Source organism: Felis catus, chromosome B2 (assembly GCF_018350175.1).
Source record: "Felis catus isolate Fca126 chromosome B2, F.catus_Fca126_mat1.0, whole genome shotgun sequence".
Classification (NCBI taxonomy): Eukaryota; Metazoa; Chordata; class Mammalia; order Carnivora; family Felidae; genus Felis; species Felis catus.
Window position 1 is genome coordinate 143,560,989 of NC_058372.1, and position 17,038 is coordinate 143,578,026.

Consider the following 17,038-nt stretch of genomic DNA (forward strand, 5'->3'; position numbering starts at 1 on the left):
ATTAGCCTCCGGGAAATGTAAAGTCCTCCAGGACCCCGACCCTCTCCTCCTTTGGGACATCGGAACCAGGTAATGAGAGTGCACTTCCGACTCCCCTGGCACCCAGCTCACCTGAGGTCTTGCTCTGCCGCCCGATGGGTGCCCCGAACCTCGCCTTATTTTGCCTGTGGCTTGAGGTCCCGAGGGAAAGCTCCCGGTCTCCTCCCTTCGTCTTCCCGCCGGGAGGCCAGACCACAGATCGGCCGTCCCCCGCCAGCCCCAGCCGTGCGGCTCACTCGGGTCCTGCTGCTTATGAAAGCAGTTGGAGCAAAGCTTCGTATCTGGGCTCCTGAGTCTGCTTCCCCGCAGGATCTGAAATCGCCTTCTCGCCCTGTTTTGATCTCATGGGTCCCGCGGGTCCATTACTACTCTGACACAGTAACCACGGAGGGATGCTTTTGACAAGGAAGAGACACTGCCACGAGTGGAGGGTGGGTCTTCGCGGGAGGGCTTGGCGAGTCAGACTATCCAGAATTCTCCCGCTTGGCCTCTGGGCCTTTACACCGGGGCCGTTGGAAAGGGAACAGGGGTCGGGGGGGAACGGAACTTGATCGCAGGGGTGAGAACGCACATAACGGGTTAGTCTCCGAACCGGGCGGAGAAGCTGTCTGGGCTCCCATGTCCCTCCAGGGACTCCACGGCTGGGCTCCTGGGCTCCCTGTCTCCACTGCGTCGTGCTCACACCCTGGCACGGGCTTATGACTCTGGAAATGCGCGGCAGGCAGGGAGCGGATGTTTACTTATTGAACGGGGTGTCTCCCACCGTGCAGGTCTATATCCACATCTTACTTACTCATTGCAACTCTTTGTGGTAATACAATTGGCTCCATTTCCCAGGCGAGCAAATGGAGTCTCAGAGAGCTTTGCAGAGACCGGCCGTCAGGGACTTAAGTGGTCCTGTGTTCCGGCGACATGCGTGATTGTGCCCTTCCACGGGAGGTTTCTCCGGGTCCCCTTTCCCCTCGGCCCTGGCTGGCCCTCTCGGTCCCGGGGGGTCAGCCACCCCACATCACCGCCAGCTCGTTCCCACTCGGGAGCAGCGTGAAGATTTTCACTCGAGTGCTTCACGGAACGATGCCATTTGAAGTGCGGCTTCTGCTGATAAGCGTGGGACCATCTGCTTGGCACATCTCAAATATTTTCAGCAGTGGGAGAGCGGCTCTGATTTCTCCAGAGAAGGGAGGCTGAAGCCATCCTTGGAGCTGCGGGGACCGGAGACCCCGCAGGCTGGGCCCCAGGGCCCCAGGACGCGAACGGACAGCGTCCCCACTGCCACCTCTGACCCTCCCTGAGCAAATGGAACTAGTGAGTCTGCACCCCGGGTTTTAACTGCTCAGCTGCCCTCGGCGACCAGAGTTAAGATGTTCCCTCTTTGAAAAGCGACCTCCCCGGGGACTCTTTGCGTGCCGGTCGTTTTTACAGGGGGTTGGATATTCGGTGGGTGGTGACAGACACCTCTGTATCCCCCTTCCTGCCTTTGTTTTGGAAAACTTGCTTCTTCGCTGGGCGAACTGTCCACAGACATTGGTTTGCAACTCCGGGGTTGAAACTTCCGTGTTGGCGTTTTCTTTCGGACTCGTGGTGGGGGCGAGGCTCTCGGGGTCGATTCGCGAATCCGGCGCGGGCTTGGAAGGGTTCGAGGTCGTTTCGTGTGTTGCTCTGAATGCTAGAAGGGTCGGGGTCTGAAAGGGTTGTTACTATATTTGATTCCTCTGGGGAAGTCACCGGGCTGGAAGCAGTTGGACATGGCCAGAGGCAAAGCTGGATTGATTTTTTTTTTTTTTTTTTTTTTTTTTTTTGCTTTTCCTTAGTGGTCACCAGAATTAGTACCTGCTTCTGCTCCTTGTGAAACTCACACGTGCCATCCAGGGGTGGCCAGGCGGCCCTGAAAGCCATCTCCTGTTCCGTCTCATCTTCGATGTATCTTGGCACTATTTCCCAGGCAGGGGTGGGGGGCATTTGGGGAAACTATGTATAGGATGTTGTTCAGTTGCTTCGTAAGCAGCAGCGAGAAGGTGGTTAACGAGCCTGCCTCCAGAGCTTTCTCAACCTGGCACCACGACATCTGGACCAGATCATTCTTTGTTGCGGGAGCCGTTCTGGGCGTTGTGGGGTGTTGAGAGGCATCCCTGGTCTCAACCACTGGAGACCAATAGTGCAGACCTGCCAAAAGTCTTCTAGGGGACGAGACCCCCCAACCCACCCCCCCCCCGCCCCGCACCCCCTCCCCTGAGACCGGTGTTGTAAGGGGCTCCTGCCGTACGTACAATGGGAAGGGAGCAAAAAGTTTTTGCTTCTCTGTGCAGATGGCTCAGGTGGTAGGAAGCTGGAAACGAGGCGTTTAATACCAGGACAGATGTCCCTGCCCTGCACATTCCCATCAGATCCCGTACCTGCCATGGAAATTCCGTCTCACAAATAGGTTTCTGTTTGTCCAGTTCACTGCACACACACAGAAGGAAGAATTTGCCCTTTCCTCGGGAGCTGCGTACCCGGGGGGGCCAGCCTAGGGTCAGGCCTCTCTTTTTGGTTGCGGAGGAACAAAAAAAGGTTTCAGATGACCTCCTGTGGAGCCCTGGTTTTGTTGGTTTTTCTCTTTTTCCTTTTCCTTCCTCCCTCCCTTCCTCCCTTAATCCCTCCCTCCCTTTCCTCCCTCCCTCCCTCCCTTCCTTCCTCTGTCCTTTTTTCCTTCCTTCCTTCTTTCCTCCCCCCCTCCCATCTTTCCTCCCTCCCTCCCTCCTTTCCTTCCTTCCTTCCTTCCCTCCCTCCTTCCCCCCTCCCTCCCTCCCTTTCTTCCTTCCTCGAAGAGCGATGGGGCAGGCTGGGAATGCAGGACCACAGGAGGACTGTGGCCACTGAATGGGAATGTGGACGGGCATGTTTGCTTCTTAGGACTCTAGAGAAAACTTTGGCGAGCAAATTGTATAGCATTTAAAACTCTTTGCCTTATGCCCCAATGAAGCTGAAGAAAGTCCACAACTCTCTGCCTTCTTTGATTCTCCTTGCTCGTCTATCACCGCACTGCCCATCTCTTCCTCTCACTTTCGTTGGGAGGGAAACACCGGTAGCAATTTCCAGGAGACTCACCGGGACACGGGCTCTGCAAAGCCCACATCCTTAAACGGCTATGGAAACCACCATGCTTGTTTTCGCCGCTTGTGGATTCTCTATCTCAATTTGGCGTTTCCACGAGACTCATTATCGGCAAAGTGCTTTTCAATATCTAGGTTTCCTTACACCCTAGCCTTCCAGAGATACATGAAAATGCCAATTATGCGAAGCAACCGAAGCTCAGAGGGGCCAGACTGCTTTCTGTAGGACCTGAATCTAGCGGTCACTAGGAAAATGGGGCTCTGAGGCAGTGCAGCCTCAGCAGAGGGGGAATAGACAGTTGTCTCTGCAGGGTAACCTGAACACCGTCAAACTTCTCTTTTCAAACATCTCTTTTGCACTCAGACGCCAAATTGCCTGTAGTTCTTTTGATTTTTGCAAGGGGGAGGTGGTGCCCTCTACTGCGATCAGCCTGGCTCGCTGTGGCTGGTGCGAGGCATTGGGGCCTGAGAGGGTGAGCTATGAGCATAGCGGGACAGCCCAGCCAGGGTGAGGGGGGTGGCGACATGGGGGGGGCAAGGAGGTGCACCCCTCTGCACGGGGGTGGCGGGGACTGGCACCAGGGTCAGGGCTTCTGCTGGGGGAGGAGTGTGTCCAGGGCAGAGGGCAGCGGCAGCGGTGGCCTGACGGGAGGTGAAAGAGCCGACAAAGTGGGGGGAGCGGCCGTGTGGGGATGGGGGCTGGGCAGTGGCAGACACAGAGGTGATTTACCTACAGGTGGGTGGATCAAATAAATAAATACATGGGGGCTAATGGGGGCCAAGTGTCTCGCCATCAGAGAAGGGAGTTAGAAATATGGCGAGGAAGAAGACGAAACTAAGTCAGTGGCATCGGATTGAAATCGGAGATGCTGATGTGCATCCTTTGAATATGTATATATGCGGACCTTTGAACAACATGGGTTTGAACTGCAGGAGTTCACGTACACGCAGATTTTGTCGATAAACACCGTACAGTACTGTAACTGTGTTTTCTCTTCCTTTTTTTTAAAGTTCATTTATTTTGAGAGAGAGCATGAACACGAGTGGGGGAGGGGCAGAAAGAGAGGGAGAGAGAGAATCCCAAGCGGGCTCCACACTGCCAGCGCAGAGCCCGACTCAGTTCTCCATCTCACAAACCGGGAGACCCCGACCTGAGCCGAGATCAAGAGTGGGACGCTTAACTGACGAAGCCACCCAGGCGCGCCTCTTCCTTATGATTTTCTTAATACCATTTTCTTTTCCCCAGATTACTTAATTATAAGAACACAGAGTATAGTACGTATAATATGTAAAAGGGACCGGTGCAGGGAACATACAAGATGAGCAGCGTGGGGTAAACCATCCAGTGTTTTGGCTTAAAGGACTAGGAATACCAGAGCAGGGTCTGATCGCTGCTTCAGGGCGGCTGGGGTGGGTGTGCCTCCATGAGAGGCCTGGCTGCAGACATACAGAGCTGTGGGCGACAGGGTCCGATGTCCTGGGGAGCTGTCTGAGCTGTGGGCAACAGAGTCCGATATCTGGGGAGCCATCCAAGTTGTGGGCGACAGGGTCCGATGTCCTGGGGAGCTGTCTGAACTGTGGGCAACAGAGTCTGATATCCGGGGAGCCATCTGAGTTGTGGGTGACAGGGTCCGATGTCTTGGGGAGCTGTCTGAACTGTGGGCAACAGAGTCTGATATCTGGGGAGCCATCCAAGTTGTGGGCGACAGGGTCCGATGTCCTGGGGAACTGTCTGAACTGTGGGCAACAGAGTCTGATATCCGGGGAGCCATCTGAGCTGTGGGTGACAGGGTCCGATGTCTTGGGGAGCCATCCGAGCTGTGGGCGACAGGGTCCAATGTCCTGGGGTGCCATCCGAGCTGTGGGCGACAAGATGATGTCCCGAGGATCCGTCTGAGCTGTGGGTGACAGGGTCTATGTCCCGGGGAGCCGTCTGAGCTGTGGGCGACAGGGTCTGATGTCCTGGGGAGCTTGTCCGAGCTGTGGGCGGCAGGGTCCGATGTCCCGGGGAGCCGTCCGAGTCAGAGCCAGAGGTTTGGTGCCACTACCATGTGGTCATACTGAATGAGGGGGTTGGACAAGCCCACCCAGGGAGAGTCTATAGGGTATGACAGGAGAGGCTCAGCAAGTGAGCCTAGCAGCCCAAAGGGCCAGGTAAGGAGGGATCCAGGAAAGGACACAGAGAAGAGGCTGCAGGCAGGCAGAGGGGAGCCGGAGGGAAGAAAGTATGTCTGTTTAGGCAATGGTGTCATCTTGGGAACCACAGCGAGAGACATGGGGTAAGAGCCCTCAGCACACTGTGTGTGTGCCGCGGGCAGGGTGAGCGCGATCACATCTGACTCCCTTGGGGAGGACTTGTCTCAAAGCGCAACGTGGTGAGCGGCTGCAGCTGATTTCTTATTATTTGTCCTCATGAAACGACATAACCTGAACGTTCCCTTCTGACTTCAAGTATCAATACCTACAAGGGTGAAGGGTGGCGCCCCTCATCAACAGAAGTGTTTGCTGATAGTGGTGATGACTCGGGGTCACTCCATTTCACAGAAAAAACTGGAATCAGAAGAAACTGAAAACAGTGCATCCCTGTTGCGTTGTTATGGCTGTGAGTTTGGCCCTGGGTAGATGGCACAAATAAGCACTTATGATTTTTGGTAAATAAAAAAAAATCTGTCCTTTAATAAATAATATTCATCTTTTGGTAACAATTATTAACCTTCAATAACAAGAAATAATCCGTTCTTTTATTAAATAACCTTTTAAAAACTGTTTACTTGTTTGTTTTGAGAGACAGGGACAAATGGAGGCAGGGCAGAGAGAGAGAGGGACAGAGAGAGAGAGGAGCTGAGGTCTGATGCTTCACCGACTGAGCCACCCAGGTGCCCCTAAATTACCTTTTTTGTTTTTGATTTTTTTTTCAATATATGAAATTTATTGTCAAATTGGTTTCCATACAACACCCAGTGCTCTGTTTTTAATTTTTTTTAATGTTTATTTATTTTTGAGACAGAGGGGGACAGAGAGTGAGTGGGGGGGGCAGAGGGCGAGGGAGACAGAATCTGAAGCAGGCTCCAGGCTCCCAGCTGTCAGCACAGAGCCCGACACGGGGCTCGAACCCACAAACCGTGAGATCATGACCTGAGCCGAAGTCGGACGCTTAACCGACTGAGCCACCCAGGCGCCCCCCCCCAACCCAGATAACCTTTAATAAAAGTTAATCCTCTGAGTCTGTTAATAAAAACCATTACTGACAATCAAGTTGATGGTGGTGATGGCTTCTGGTGTCATTGAAGCTGTTATTAAATGTCCCAAAGGTGCCTAGGTGGCTCAGTGGGTTAAGCATCTTGATTTGGGCTCAGGTCATGATCTTATAGCTCATGAGTTCGAGCCCCGCATCGGGCTCTGTGCCCACAGTACAGACCCTGCTTGGGATTCTCTCTCTCCCTCTCTTTTTCTGCCCCTCCCCTGCTCTCTCTTATGCTGTCTCTCTCTCTCCCTCAAAAGTAAATAAATATTTCTTAAAAAGGTCCCAAAAGTTTCACTTGGTGCATGTACGGGTGAGTGAACTTCACACATACGTGAACTGTTAACAAAGAACAGGTGTGGGGACTAGAAACCGTGCCCAGTGGGCCTGGGCACTCTAGGCTCTGGTTCTGGTCCTCAGGATGCTTGCGAGGGAGCTTTGTCACCTGTAAAATAAAGGGTGGTGGGCAGGATCTCCCCGGTGCCTTCAAGCTCCAACCCCCCCCTCCCCCCGCCGCCAACAGAGTATGAGCAGACTTGTAACGGCAAGGAAGTGGTGTTATAAGGCTCCAAGCTGCGTCCCTTCCATCTTTCATAAAATACCCCCAGTTTCTGGGGGAAAAGAACCTGTCACAACAAATATGATGAAGTGTTATCTTTATGAAGAATTCTCACAACTCAATAAGAGACGTGTAACCACGAAAAAATACTTCGCCAAAGAAGACATAGGGAATGTTAACCATGAGAGGATATCCAAACTCATTAGCAATCAAATAAATGCAAATGAAAATGAGCTACTTTTTTATCACCTACCAAATTTACAAATCAAAAAAAAAAATGGAGATGCTGTTGGATGGGGGGGAGCAAGTTTGTGTATATAGATACGCAGTGAAAAAAAGAAAGCGTTTTATACTTTTCACGTCTGCGTAATTGGTTCAGGTGTTTTTGGAAAGACAGTTTGTTAATATGCTTTTAAAGTCTTCAGAAATATTTATACCTTTTCATCCAGCAATTCCGCTTTTAGAAATATGTCCTAGGGAAATAATTAAAGATGTGTGCAAAATTTGCATCTGAGGGAGTTCATTAGAGAGCTTTGTTTTTAGAAATAATGATGAAAAGTAAGAAGCAACTGGTATATCCAGGATTAGAGGATTCTTACAAATAAATGATGGTTCATCCGAATAGTGACTAGTCAGGTCATTTTTTTAGGGTTCATGGTGACAATATGGTATTGAGTGAAAAAAAAAGGCAGGATACCAAAACAGATAAAAAATGCCATTTCATTTTTATTTTTATTTTTTAAAGTTTCTTCATTTTTGAGAGAGAGAGCAAGAGCACAAGCAGGGGAGGGACTGAGAGAGAGGAGACAGTGAATCCAAAGCAGGCTCCGGGCTCTGAGCTGTCAGCACAGAGCCCCACGCAGGGCTCGAACCCTCAAACCGTGAGATCATGCGCTGAGCTGAAGTCAGACACCTCATCATTTCAATTTTAAAAAGGACCGTGTGTGAGGCACAGAAGCAAGACTAAAAGAAAATATCCCAACATGTTAAATCAGATTAATTTTGATGAGTAGTTTTATATGTGGTTTTCCCCCCACTGAATTTTCCAAATGTTCTTCAATGAGCACATACATTGAATGAACAAATTGTTTTATAATTAGAGAAAAAGGCAATCACATTTTTAAAAATACCCCCATTTTGCGGGGAGGGGTGTCTGGGTGGCTCAATCAGTTAAGTGTCTGACTTGGGCTCAGGTCATGAGCTCAGGGCTTATGGGTTCAAGCCCTGAATTGGGCCCTCTGCTGTCAGCGCAGAACCCGCTTCAGATCCTCTGTCCCTCTTTCTCTGCCCCTGCCCCCTGGTTCTCTCTCTCTCTCTCTCTCTCTCTCTTTCTGTCTCAAAATAAGTAAACTTAAAAAAGAATACCCCCATTTTGTGTTGAGATGAAACCGAATGTACCATGAATTAGCGGCCAAGCCCTTGTGTACAGCAGGGCAGTTCAACCAGAGTGTGGGGCTACTTTGCTCCCAGGTGAATTTGAACTCGGAGAGCACACAGCCACCAGGTCCTACCGTGGCCAAGTCACAATCGGAAAGTAATCAAGTCATTGGGGAAAAACAATCCCCTATCACATTGGAGAATCTGATGCTTTCAATTCCTTGAGTAGGAAGAGTGGAGGCAGACAAGATCGGGCTATAAAAGGTAAAGTCTTAAAAATAGGGTCCAGCCCCAGGGCAGAGGGGGAGGCGGTAGGGAGTCAGAATCAGGAGCTCCCAGCTACAGGGTTCCCTCCAACTGGGTGTTAGATGGCCTCTCACAGTCTCCATGGTGGGCTTCCATTTCCGGGTCTGTAAAACGAGGGGGTTTGGTCAGACCAGGGGTTTCCTATGACCTTGTCCCCCACTCTCCCTCAGCCGTTCCTTCCCACCGTCATGCTCTACACTTGTCAATAGCGAAAGCCCCCACACTGCGCTGCCTCGGTCTCGAGCCTCCCTTTCTCCCACCCCCATAGGCTATTTGCCAGTTGCCTACCTTTCGTACTTGGGCTTCAAAATCCTCTGATAGCACTGGGATCTATCAGATGGCTCCTATGTCCTGGTCACTGTCCTCTCTCTCATGACATCACCTTTCTCCCAACCCCGTTAAGGTTTCGTAGTCCGTCATTGTAGCCATTCCCTTCCGTGTGGTGTAATCCCATTGATGCCTCTCCTTCCCACACTGCACCAGCCTAGTAAAACCCTAGCCCTGGCTAAATCCAACTTCCGTCCTTCACCACGTGCCCACCTGGACAGCTGAACTGTAGCTGCAGAAAGGCACGTGTCATGGTGAAGTTTTAAACTCATGAGCACCAGCCTAGGTGGGCTCTAAGTTTTGCCTGAAATCTCACTCTTTGTGCATTTCCTTATTCCTTTCCCCCTTTCCCTGAATTATTTTGCGTGCTGCCCTCTCTCCTTAAACTGTTCGCCTCTCCTCACTCTTAGCTGATGATCCGGCTTCGATCTTTGCTGAAAAAAAGAGACACTGTACATTCAGTAGAGAACTTCTTCCACTTCTAACAGTCCTGCCGTCAGCCTGCCTGCCCTAGCTGCAAACCCTGCCTTTTCTTCTGTTCTGATGAATCAATCATGCTACCAGTGAAAGCCTGCAGCTCCACCAAGCTCTAGACCCCAAAGCCATGAGTCATCAATGGTTTCTTTCCTCCTGGAAAATTCTTATTAGCTTATCAACTCTCCCAGAACTCCCACAGCCCTCTCCAGTTACCGCTCCATTTCTGCTTCAATTTACATTCAGGTTCCTCAAGAGGGTTGTCTATACTCACCGTCTGCACTCTCTCCCCTCCCATCCTCTCTGGAAGCCATGTTGGTTAACCAGGCTTTTGTTTTCTCTACTCTGCCGAAACTGCTCTCCTCAAGGTCAACAATGACTCTGCTCTAGCGGTCCATTCCCAATTCTCATGTAATCTGAACTTGGACCAGATGTTAGCACAGTTGAAACACCTTGAGCCACCTTTGCTCCCTGGACACCACTCTCCCTCGGCTGTCCCTTCCCTCTCTGCCAGATCCTTCTTGTTTCTTTTGCTTCGTTCTCATCTCCCCAGCCTGTAAACTTTGAAATGCCCCAAGGACTGGTCTTTGGACCTTTTCTCCCTTTTAATTACCTATATTTCTTAGATAATCTCACTTAGCCTCATAATTTTAAATCTCACCTGGTTGCATACAGTACCCACATTTTTATCCCCAGCCTCTGCCTGTCTCCCCAACTCCTGATGCTACTAGACATCCTATTTGGCTATTCCATAGGCATTTCACACTTAATATGCCTTTCCTAACCTATTCCACCTGCACCCTGTCCATTCATCAAATGGCTTAAAACTCCTTCTCTCTCTACTAACACATCTCAGCCATCAACAAACTAAATTGCATCCAGAATCCAACCATGTCATGCTGCCTCACAACCACATTCCAGTTCGTGCGTGGTCCATGCTTTACTTTTCTGTGTGGCACTTATTAGGACCTGGCATCTTTGTATTTGTTGTTGCTGTTTGGCTATTGACCACCTTCCTGGTGGAAAATAAACTCCAAGAGGGTAGTGCTTCGTTTCATTCACTGCCGTGTCCCAGCATGTAGAACAGTGCCCGGCAGGAAGCTGGCACTGAATAAATATTTGGTGAATGAATTTGGGGAACGCGACTGTCTTATTTACAAACTTCTAGCAAAGGCTGGTCTCTACAGCAGATCTCCGGCCAACCGTGCCATGGTATTCTGAATTCTGGGCCTTGTGTTGGGCTCCTGGGGGTATTGGGTCTATATCTTCTGTTTAATTAGGCAATGAAAGGAGAGCTTGCCCTAGTAAAAATAATTTCCCATCCCTTATCAGAGCAGCTAAGGGAAGTGTTAGGAGATGGGGGATGGGGACAGTGGAGGCAGAGGGCCCCTGGGTTCCTGGATCACAGCTCTGGGGAGGTAACTGTCCTTCTCAGCAGGCTGCCTGCTCATCTGGGTTTCAGGCACAGCTGCACTGAGCTCAAAACACGAGGCTGTGCTGATGCTAGACTTGTGCTGACTCAGTCCCAAAATATCATGTCATTGAGATGTGCAAACTTCATAAAATATCGCATCCTGTACTGTTCTGCCTCAGGGAAGCTAGTGAGAAAAGGGCAGATGTCTATTAATTTAAAATATTGGTTTGATCAACTTCCTTAAGGTTAATTATTTTGCACTTGTAGGGACCCTGGCCTACAAGGTCAAAGTTCAAAAAGCAAAGAAGGAACAGTGTTTCACGACTACCGTCAAAATGACAACGATTTGATGACCACAAAAGAAGGTCAAGGACAAGTTAAAGTTGGCACCAGGGCGAGGGTATCTGTGGCTGCCTACCTTGTCCTTTGTCGAGGGGGAGGAAGTGGCATCTGTGTGTTTGTTACGTAACAGGATGAGGGCGGGGCCTGTGCATACATTTAGTTCATAATTCATAAAAGTGTGATAGAAATTTTCTGAGAATCTTTGCTTTGCATCCTCAAATATTTAGCATTTTTATTGGTTTCAAGTGAGTGCTTTGTTGAACATCAGTAGTGTTTTCCTGCATGGTCTGGCCTGTGCCTTGTGGGGAGACGACCACACCTCGCAAGGGCTCACCATCTGTCCCTCAGGGCACGTTGGCTTGCACCACACACCTAGGCTGGATAGGTGTCTGGTTTTGCCACAGGTATTGAAACCGCATAAGACAAAAATGCCTTCTAATTGTTCACACTTTCAAAAATATTGGAACACTGTTGAACGTAATTTGGGTACCTCTTCCCGATCATTTACGCATTGCTTATGGCACTTTCTGCATCAAAAAAATAATACCAATGACAACATGGGCCACACATATATTTTGTCTTTGCATGTGAATGCGATTAATCTGGTTCCTCAGGATGGGAGACAGAGTGATGGGAGATGACTGATTTTCAAAATGCCATTCAGAAAGTTGGGCCAGACGGGAAATGGACCCCAAGAGTTCTGCCCCTCTCTGCTTTGCTGGATCCCTGTTGGCCCTGAGCCACAAGCAAACAATAATACAGGATTAAGGGCTATTGGAGGATCAACAAGTCATTAAGTCAGTTCTCTTTTCTGCAGAAATGTCTAGTTTTATCATTGTCAGAGAGACAGTTGTATAGTCTAAACATATTTGTTAGCAACATGAAATTTATGACCCATAGCTGAGATTCTCCCTGCTACCCCAATGCATCACTTTTCATGGTGTGTTTTTGTTTTACTTGTTTACAGAAAATTACCTGAAGAGCCCCTGCCCCCCGGCCTCCTCATGGAGGTGTCGAACATGACATCGTCCGTCGATGAGAAGTCCACGAACACCTCGACTGCCAGGAACACCTCGGTCGGGGACCTGCATCGGGAAATCCCGGTCGTGCACTGGGTGATTATGAGCATTTCCCCTCTGGGCTTTGTTGAAAATGGGCTCCTCCTCTGGTTCCTCTGCTTCCGGATGAAAAGAAACCCCTTCACCGTCTACATCACCCATTTGTCTATAGCAGACATCTCACTGCTCTTTTGTATTTTTATTCTGTCGGTCGACTATGCTTTAGATTATGAGCTCTCTTCTGGCTATTACTACACAATTGTCACATTATCGGTGACGTTTCTGTTTGGCTACAACACGGGCCTCTATCTGTTGACGGCCATTAGCGTGGAGAGGTGCCTGTCTGTCCTGTACCCCATCTGGTACCGATGCCATCGCCCCAAGCACCAGTCGGCGTTTGTCTGTGCCCTCCTGTGGGCACTGTCATGCTTAGTGACCACCATGGAATATGTCATGTGCATTGACAGTGAAAGACAGGGTCACTCTCGAAGTGACTGCAGGGCGGTGATCATCTTTATAGCCACCCTGAGCTTCCTGGTCTTTACTCCTCTCATGGTGGTGTCCAGCACCATCCTGGTGATTAAGATCCGCAAGAACACGTGGACGGCCCATTCCTCAAAGCTGTACATAGTCATCATGGTCACCATCATCATATTCCTCATTTTCGCCATGCCCATGAGGCTCCTCTACCTGCTGTATTATGAGTATTGGTCAGCCTTCGGGAACTTGCACGACATTTCTCTTCTCTTCTCCACCATCAACAGCAGCGCCAACCCTTTTATTTACTTCTTTGTGGGCAGTAGTAGGAAGAAGCGGTTCAAGGAGTCCTTAAAAGTGGTTCTGACCAGGGCTTTCAAGGATGAAATGCAACCCAGGCACCAGGAAGACAATGGCAACACCACCACGATTGAGACTGTGGTCTGAGCACCGTGGCAGGGAGCAGTGGACAAAACGGTGGGACACAGATCATTTGTACTTTGTGCTTGGAATACCACTTCCATATGTCCTAAATAAGACACAGAAGGACACCCCATCCCATTTGCATGAGAGACTAATTAATGAGGAGGCTAGACTGTATTCTTGTACTGTATCTTCTGAAAAAGCCTAAAAATGTGTCGGACCTCTATCATTTCTGTACCTATAAAAAAACATTTTGTTCCTCCTCAGCTCTTCCAGCAACATTTCCCCATGAACTGTAGAAACTACTCTAGCAGGAAGGTTTACAGATGAGTACAGGAAAAGTTAATGAAAGCACTTGCTGGAACTTGAGAAGGTGGAGCGATATGGCAGGAAGAACATGGGCTTTGGAGTCAGATCGACTCTGTCATTTGCTGCCTGTGTGACCTCAGGCAAGTGGTTTGACCTCTCAGAACCCCATTTCCTCTCTTATAAAATGTTTAATAGTAATAGTCCCCAGGCTTGTAGTGAGGATAAAATGGGGAGATACAGTGCGAATAGCGCTTGGCACATTGTCAACGTTCAATAAATGTTAGTCTTTTCCTCACTCCTTGAAGTGGAAGAAGAAATACACTCTTCTCATTTGTAACACACACACATACATGCACACACGCGTGCACACACACACACACAGCTCTATTATATACAAATACTGCTGTGTGTTTTCAAATGTTAAATGTAAATTTATGAAGGTCTTCTGTCTGCTTGAAGCGTGAAAGCCTTTCACAGCACGGCACCTCTACTGAAAACATCTGCAGATGTTATAACATCCAACTAGCCATGTGTTAGAGCATCATCTGAGGTTGTGAAGAAACACATTTGGCCACCAGTAGAGGAGTTTCACATGACTTTTCCTTCCCTCTGTGGGAATGCTTGATGTAATGAAAGTCTGTTGGGAAATCCTTTGTTTGATATAAGTTTTCATGAATGGAACTCAATTCATGACTTTGTGAGGGTGATTGTGCTTTTGGAGCCTCCCATCCCACCCCCATGAAATGAAATGATGAAGTGATGGGTTATTTATGGCCACAAGGTTCTCACCTGCAGCCAGATGCAGGTTTCTGTGCTTCGGACTTCCTCTCCTCCTGAGCACTTCTTTGCTCTAGTCTTGGGAGAAGGCACCACAGCAGGGGCTGATGAGAGTGGCCACATCTCGGAGGGGCCCTGGGCATTTTTCCCAAGAAAATCTTTGCAGGGCTTTGTCAGTACCTTAGTGCTCTGCTTGCTTGCCATGACTTGTGTCTGAGTCTTTAGACAGTGCGTCCTGGGTTTCACCCGTGAAACCCACTGTGGCCCATAGACTATGTTACTACGTTTCATCTCATTCTGCCCCTTCGAGGTGCCCCATGAAAGTGGCCATGCTTTGTGTGGGTCTAGGGGAGTAAACTATTCACTCCCATAAATGAGCCCATTAGGATTTGTCTTAACCATTTGTTTCCAAAGGGTCAGAGATGCTGTGATGAAAGGGTTCTCTGTTGCTGTCTGCTTCATCTCCATCTTCTGACTTTGAAAGAAATGACTGCGTGTGAGCTGATTATGGGGGCAACTTCTTTGGGGGAGATGATTGAGTCCCTCCCGCCCAGCCGACTTTGGAGGCAAGCGGCTCTTCTGTGGGGGATGACATCTGATTCAGAAACCAGGCAGCTTGCTTTCAGGAGCCCAGATGGGTGTGGAGCACTGACATTTAGAATGATCTTGTTTTTGATGGAAAACAGAGCATCTTCCCTGGGACAGAACAAAATACGGAGGTCAGAGCTCTCTCCTCTGTTTGCCACCATCCCCTCCAGTGCTGTGCTGGCCTCTGGGGCAATAGAAAGGGATCTGTCTCATCTCATCTCAAAGAGATATTTGGTGTCAAAGAGGAACCTGAAGACCCGTGGGAAACAAGGAATTTTCACCCACGGAAAATACGATGAACTCATAAGAAGCCTTCATCAATTGCCTTCCTGCAGATAAGGTGGGGAAATTGAATGTGACCATCAATATAAAAATTCTTCTGACCTTTTAAAGAACAAGGCCTGGCAAACAGGTAGGATTCAGTTTGTCAGTGTTGTAAGGACGAATTCCTCTCTCTTACCTAAACCCATTCCCTAAAGTGAACTGTAAGATTAAAACTCAAGCAAGAAGATTTAAGTCAATATGCATATATGGAGAGTTGACTAGCTAATTTGTACCCCTTGTGCGTTTAGACACTTGGCCTGAGTCATTGTAGGCCAGGGGGTGCCGTTTCTGAGAATTCCCTGAGCCTGGGAGGAGCATGTTCAGATATAATGACTGTCCTTGATGAAGGGAACAAATATGCTTGGACAGTCTGCTCTGCCAAACTCCATGATGTGAACAAGCCCCTGTGTTCTAGAATCAGAGAGGAAGACACACACGTGTATCTACAGCTCCAAGATGGGCACAGATCAATGTTAGGGGAGTGTTCTAAACAAAGTGGTGTTGCCATCAAGAGGAAGGTGAAATCCCACCTTGTGTAGTAAAAAAGGAGTGTTTCATGGAGGTGTCCTTTGGTTGCTTGAGGGCAGGTAGGATTTCAGTGGGTTGGGGAGGAGGGGATCCCCAAAAGAGTGTGGCACGAGCGAAGGCAGGCGGCGGCAAGGGAGAAGCAGGGCCAGTCACTGTCACTTGTATGGGCTGGCTGGAGCAGCAGACCTTGGAGATCCACATGGTCCTGCTTTCCACCCCACTCCTCTCTCTTTGATGCCGTTGTCGTTGGTCTTCCGTCATCACATTCTTCAAGATTCTTGGAACAGAGTCCCTGGGCCTCCTCTCCACACCCATTCTCACTGACATCCAGCCTGGCCGTGGGTGGTGGTCCAATTTCGTATCGCCACAAGTCCCCCACTGGCCTCCATCAGGTGGCAAAGTGACCTGGTGACCTCAGCTGTTCTCCTTTCTGGGCTACACTTGAGCCTTACAACAACTCACCAATCTACTCCCACAAACAAAAATCCCACAGGTCTGCCTTCTGACCATGATCTCCTGTCCTTCACATGATTCACTTTCTGACCCCCACTGCCTTGAACTTCTACCCGCTGAGACCACCTGTCCCTGACCTCTGTGTCTGCCACATCTACGTGTCCCCTCTGTGTCATCTCTGTCTCTGTGCAATGAGACCTCTGGTGTCCCCGACACAGTCACTCTCACTGTCCCCCTTGATTCCCTTGCCCTTGTCCCCTTGCTCTCCTATTTGCCCTTTGTCTGGTTGTCCCTGACCCAAACCAGGCTGCCGAGCAGCACAGAGAACCCCGGCCATTTAAGGAAGGAGCAGGGAAGGGCAAGGGAAGAGGTGGGAAGCCTCTAAATCTGTAGGCTAGGATTAAAAATGAGAGCTGGAGGGAAGGTGGCCAACTAGAACCCAATAAAAGAGATATTTTCAAGAAAAGTGTGAGCAGTGTGTCCGGTGCCACAGAAGGTGTAGGTAGAAAAGAGCCCATCGGACACGGCAATGTGGAGGTCACTTGTGGAAGAGGGCTTCTGCACAGTCAAGGTCTTAACAGCTTGGTCCCTCTTCATGAATCACGCCCTTGGCAGCTTTTCCAAACCCTCTCCTTCCTCATCTCTCCGTCTGACACCTTTCTCCCCACTGCCACTCTTTCCTCACCACCTTGCTTCATAGATTACTGAAAGCCAATCAAGGCCATTAGGCAACAACTCTCCAAGGCTCTCCTCTGTCCAGGGTGACCTCATCAACATTGTCCCTTCTTTCTCTCTTGCCTGAAGATTTCTCTCCCCTTCCACATTTTCCTGTCCATTGCTCTCTCAGATAGTAGTCTTACTCCTGTGTTAGCAACCAATGTTACTTTTTAAATTTTGTTTTGTTTTATTTTATTTTATTTTATTTTTATT

At 49.4% G+C, this 17,038-nt stretch overlaps 1 protein-coding gene across 1 annotated transcript; it reads left to right on the forward strand.

The window, feature by feature from the left end:
- The first annotated feature begins 448 nt into the window (after positions 1 to 448).
- MAS1 (MAS1 proto-oncogene, G protein-coupled receptor) lies at positions 449 to 16,192 on the forward strand. The gene is made up of 2 exons (XM_019831449.3): positions 449 to 1,344; positions 12,139 to 16,192. Exon 2 carries the CDS (start codon positions 12,176 to 12,178, stop codon positions 13,151 to 13,153), a length of 978 nt encoding a protein of 325 aa, XP_019687008.1. The 5' UTR covers positions 449 to 1,344; positions 12,139 to 12,175; the 3' UTR covers positions 13,154 to 16,192.
- Positions 16,193 to 17,038: the final 846 nt, after the last annotated feature.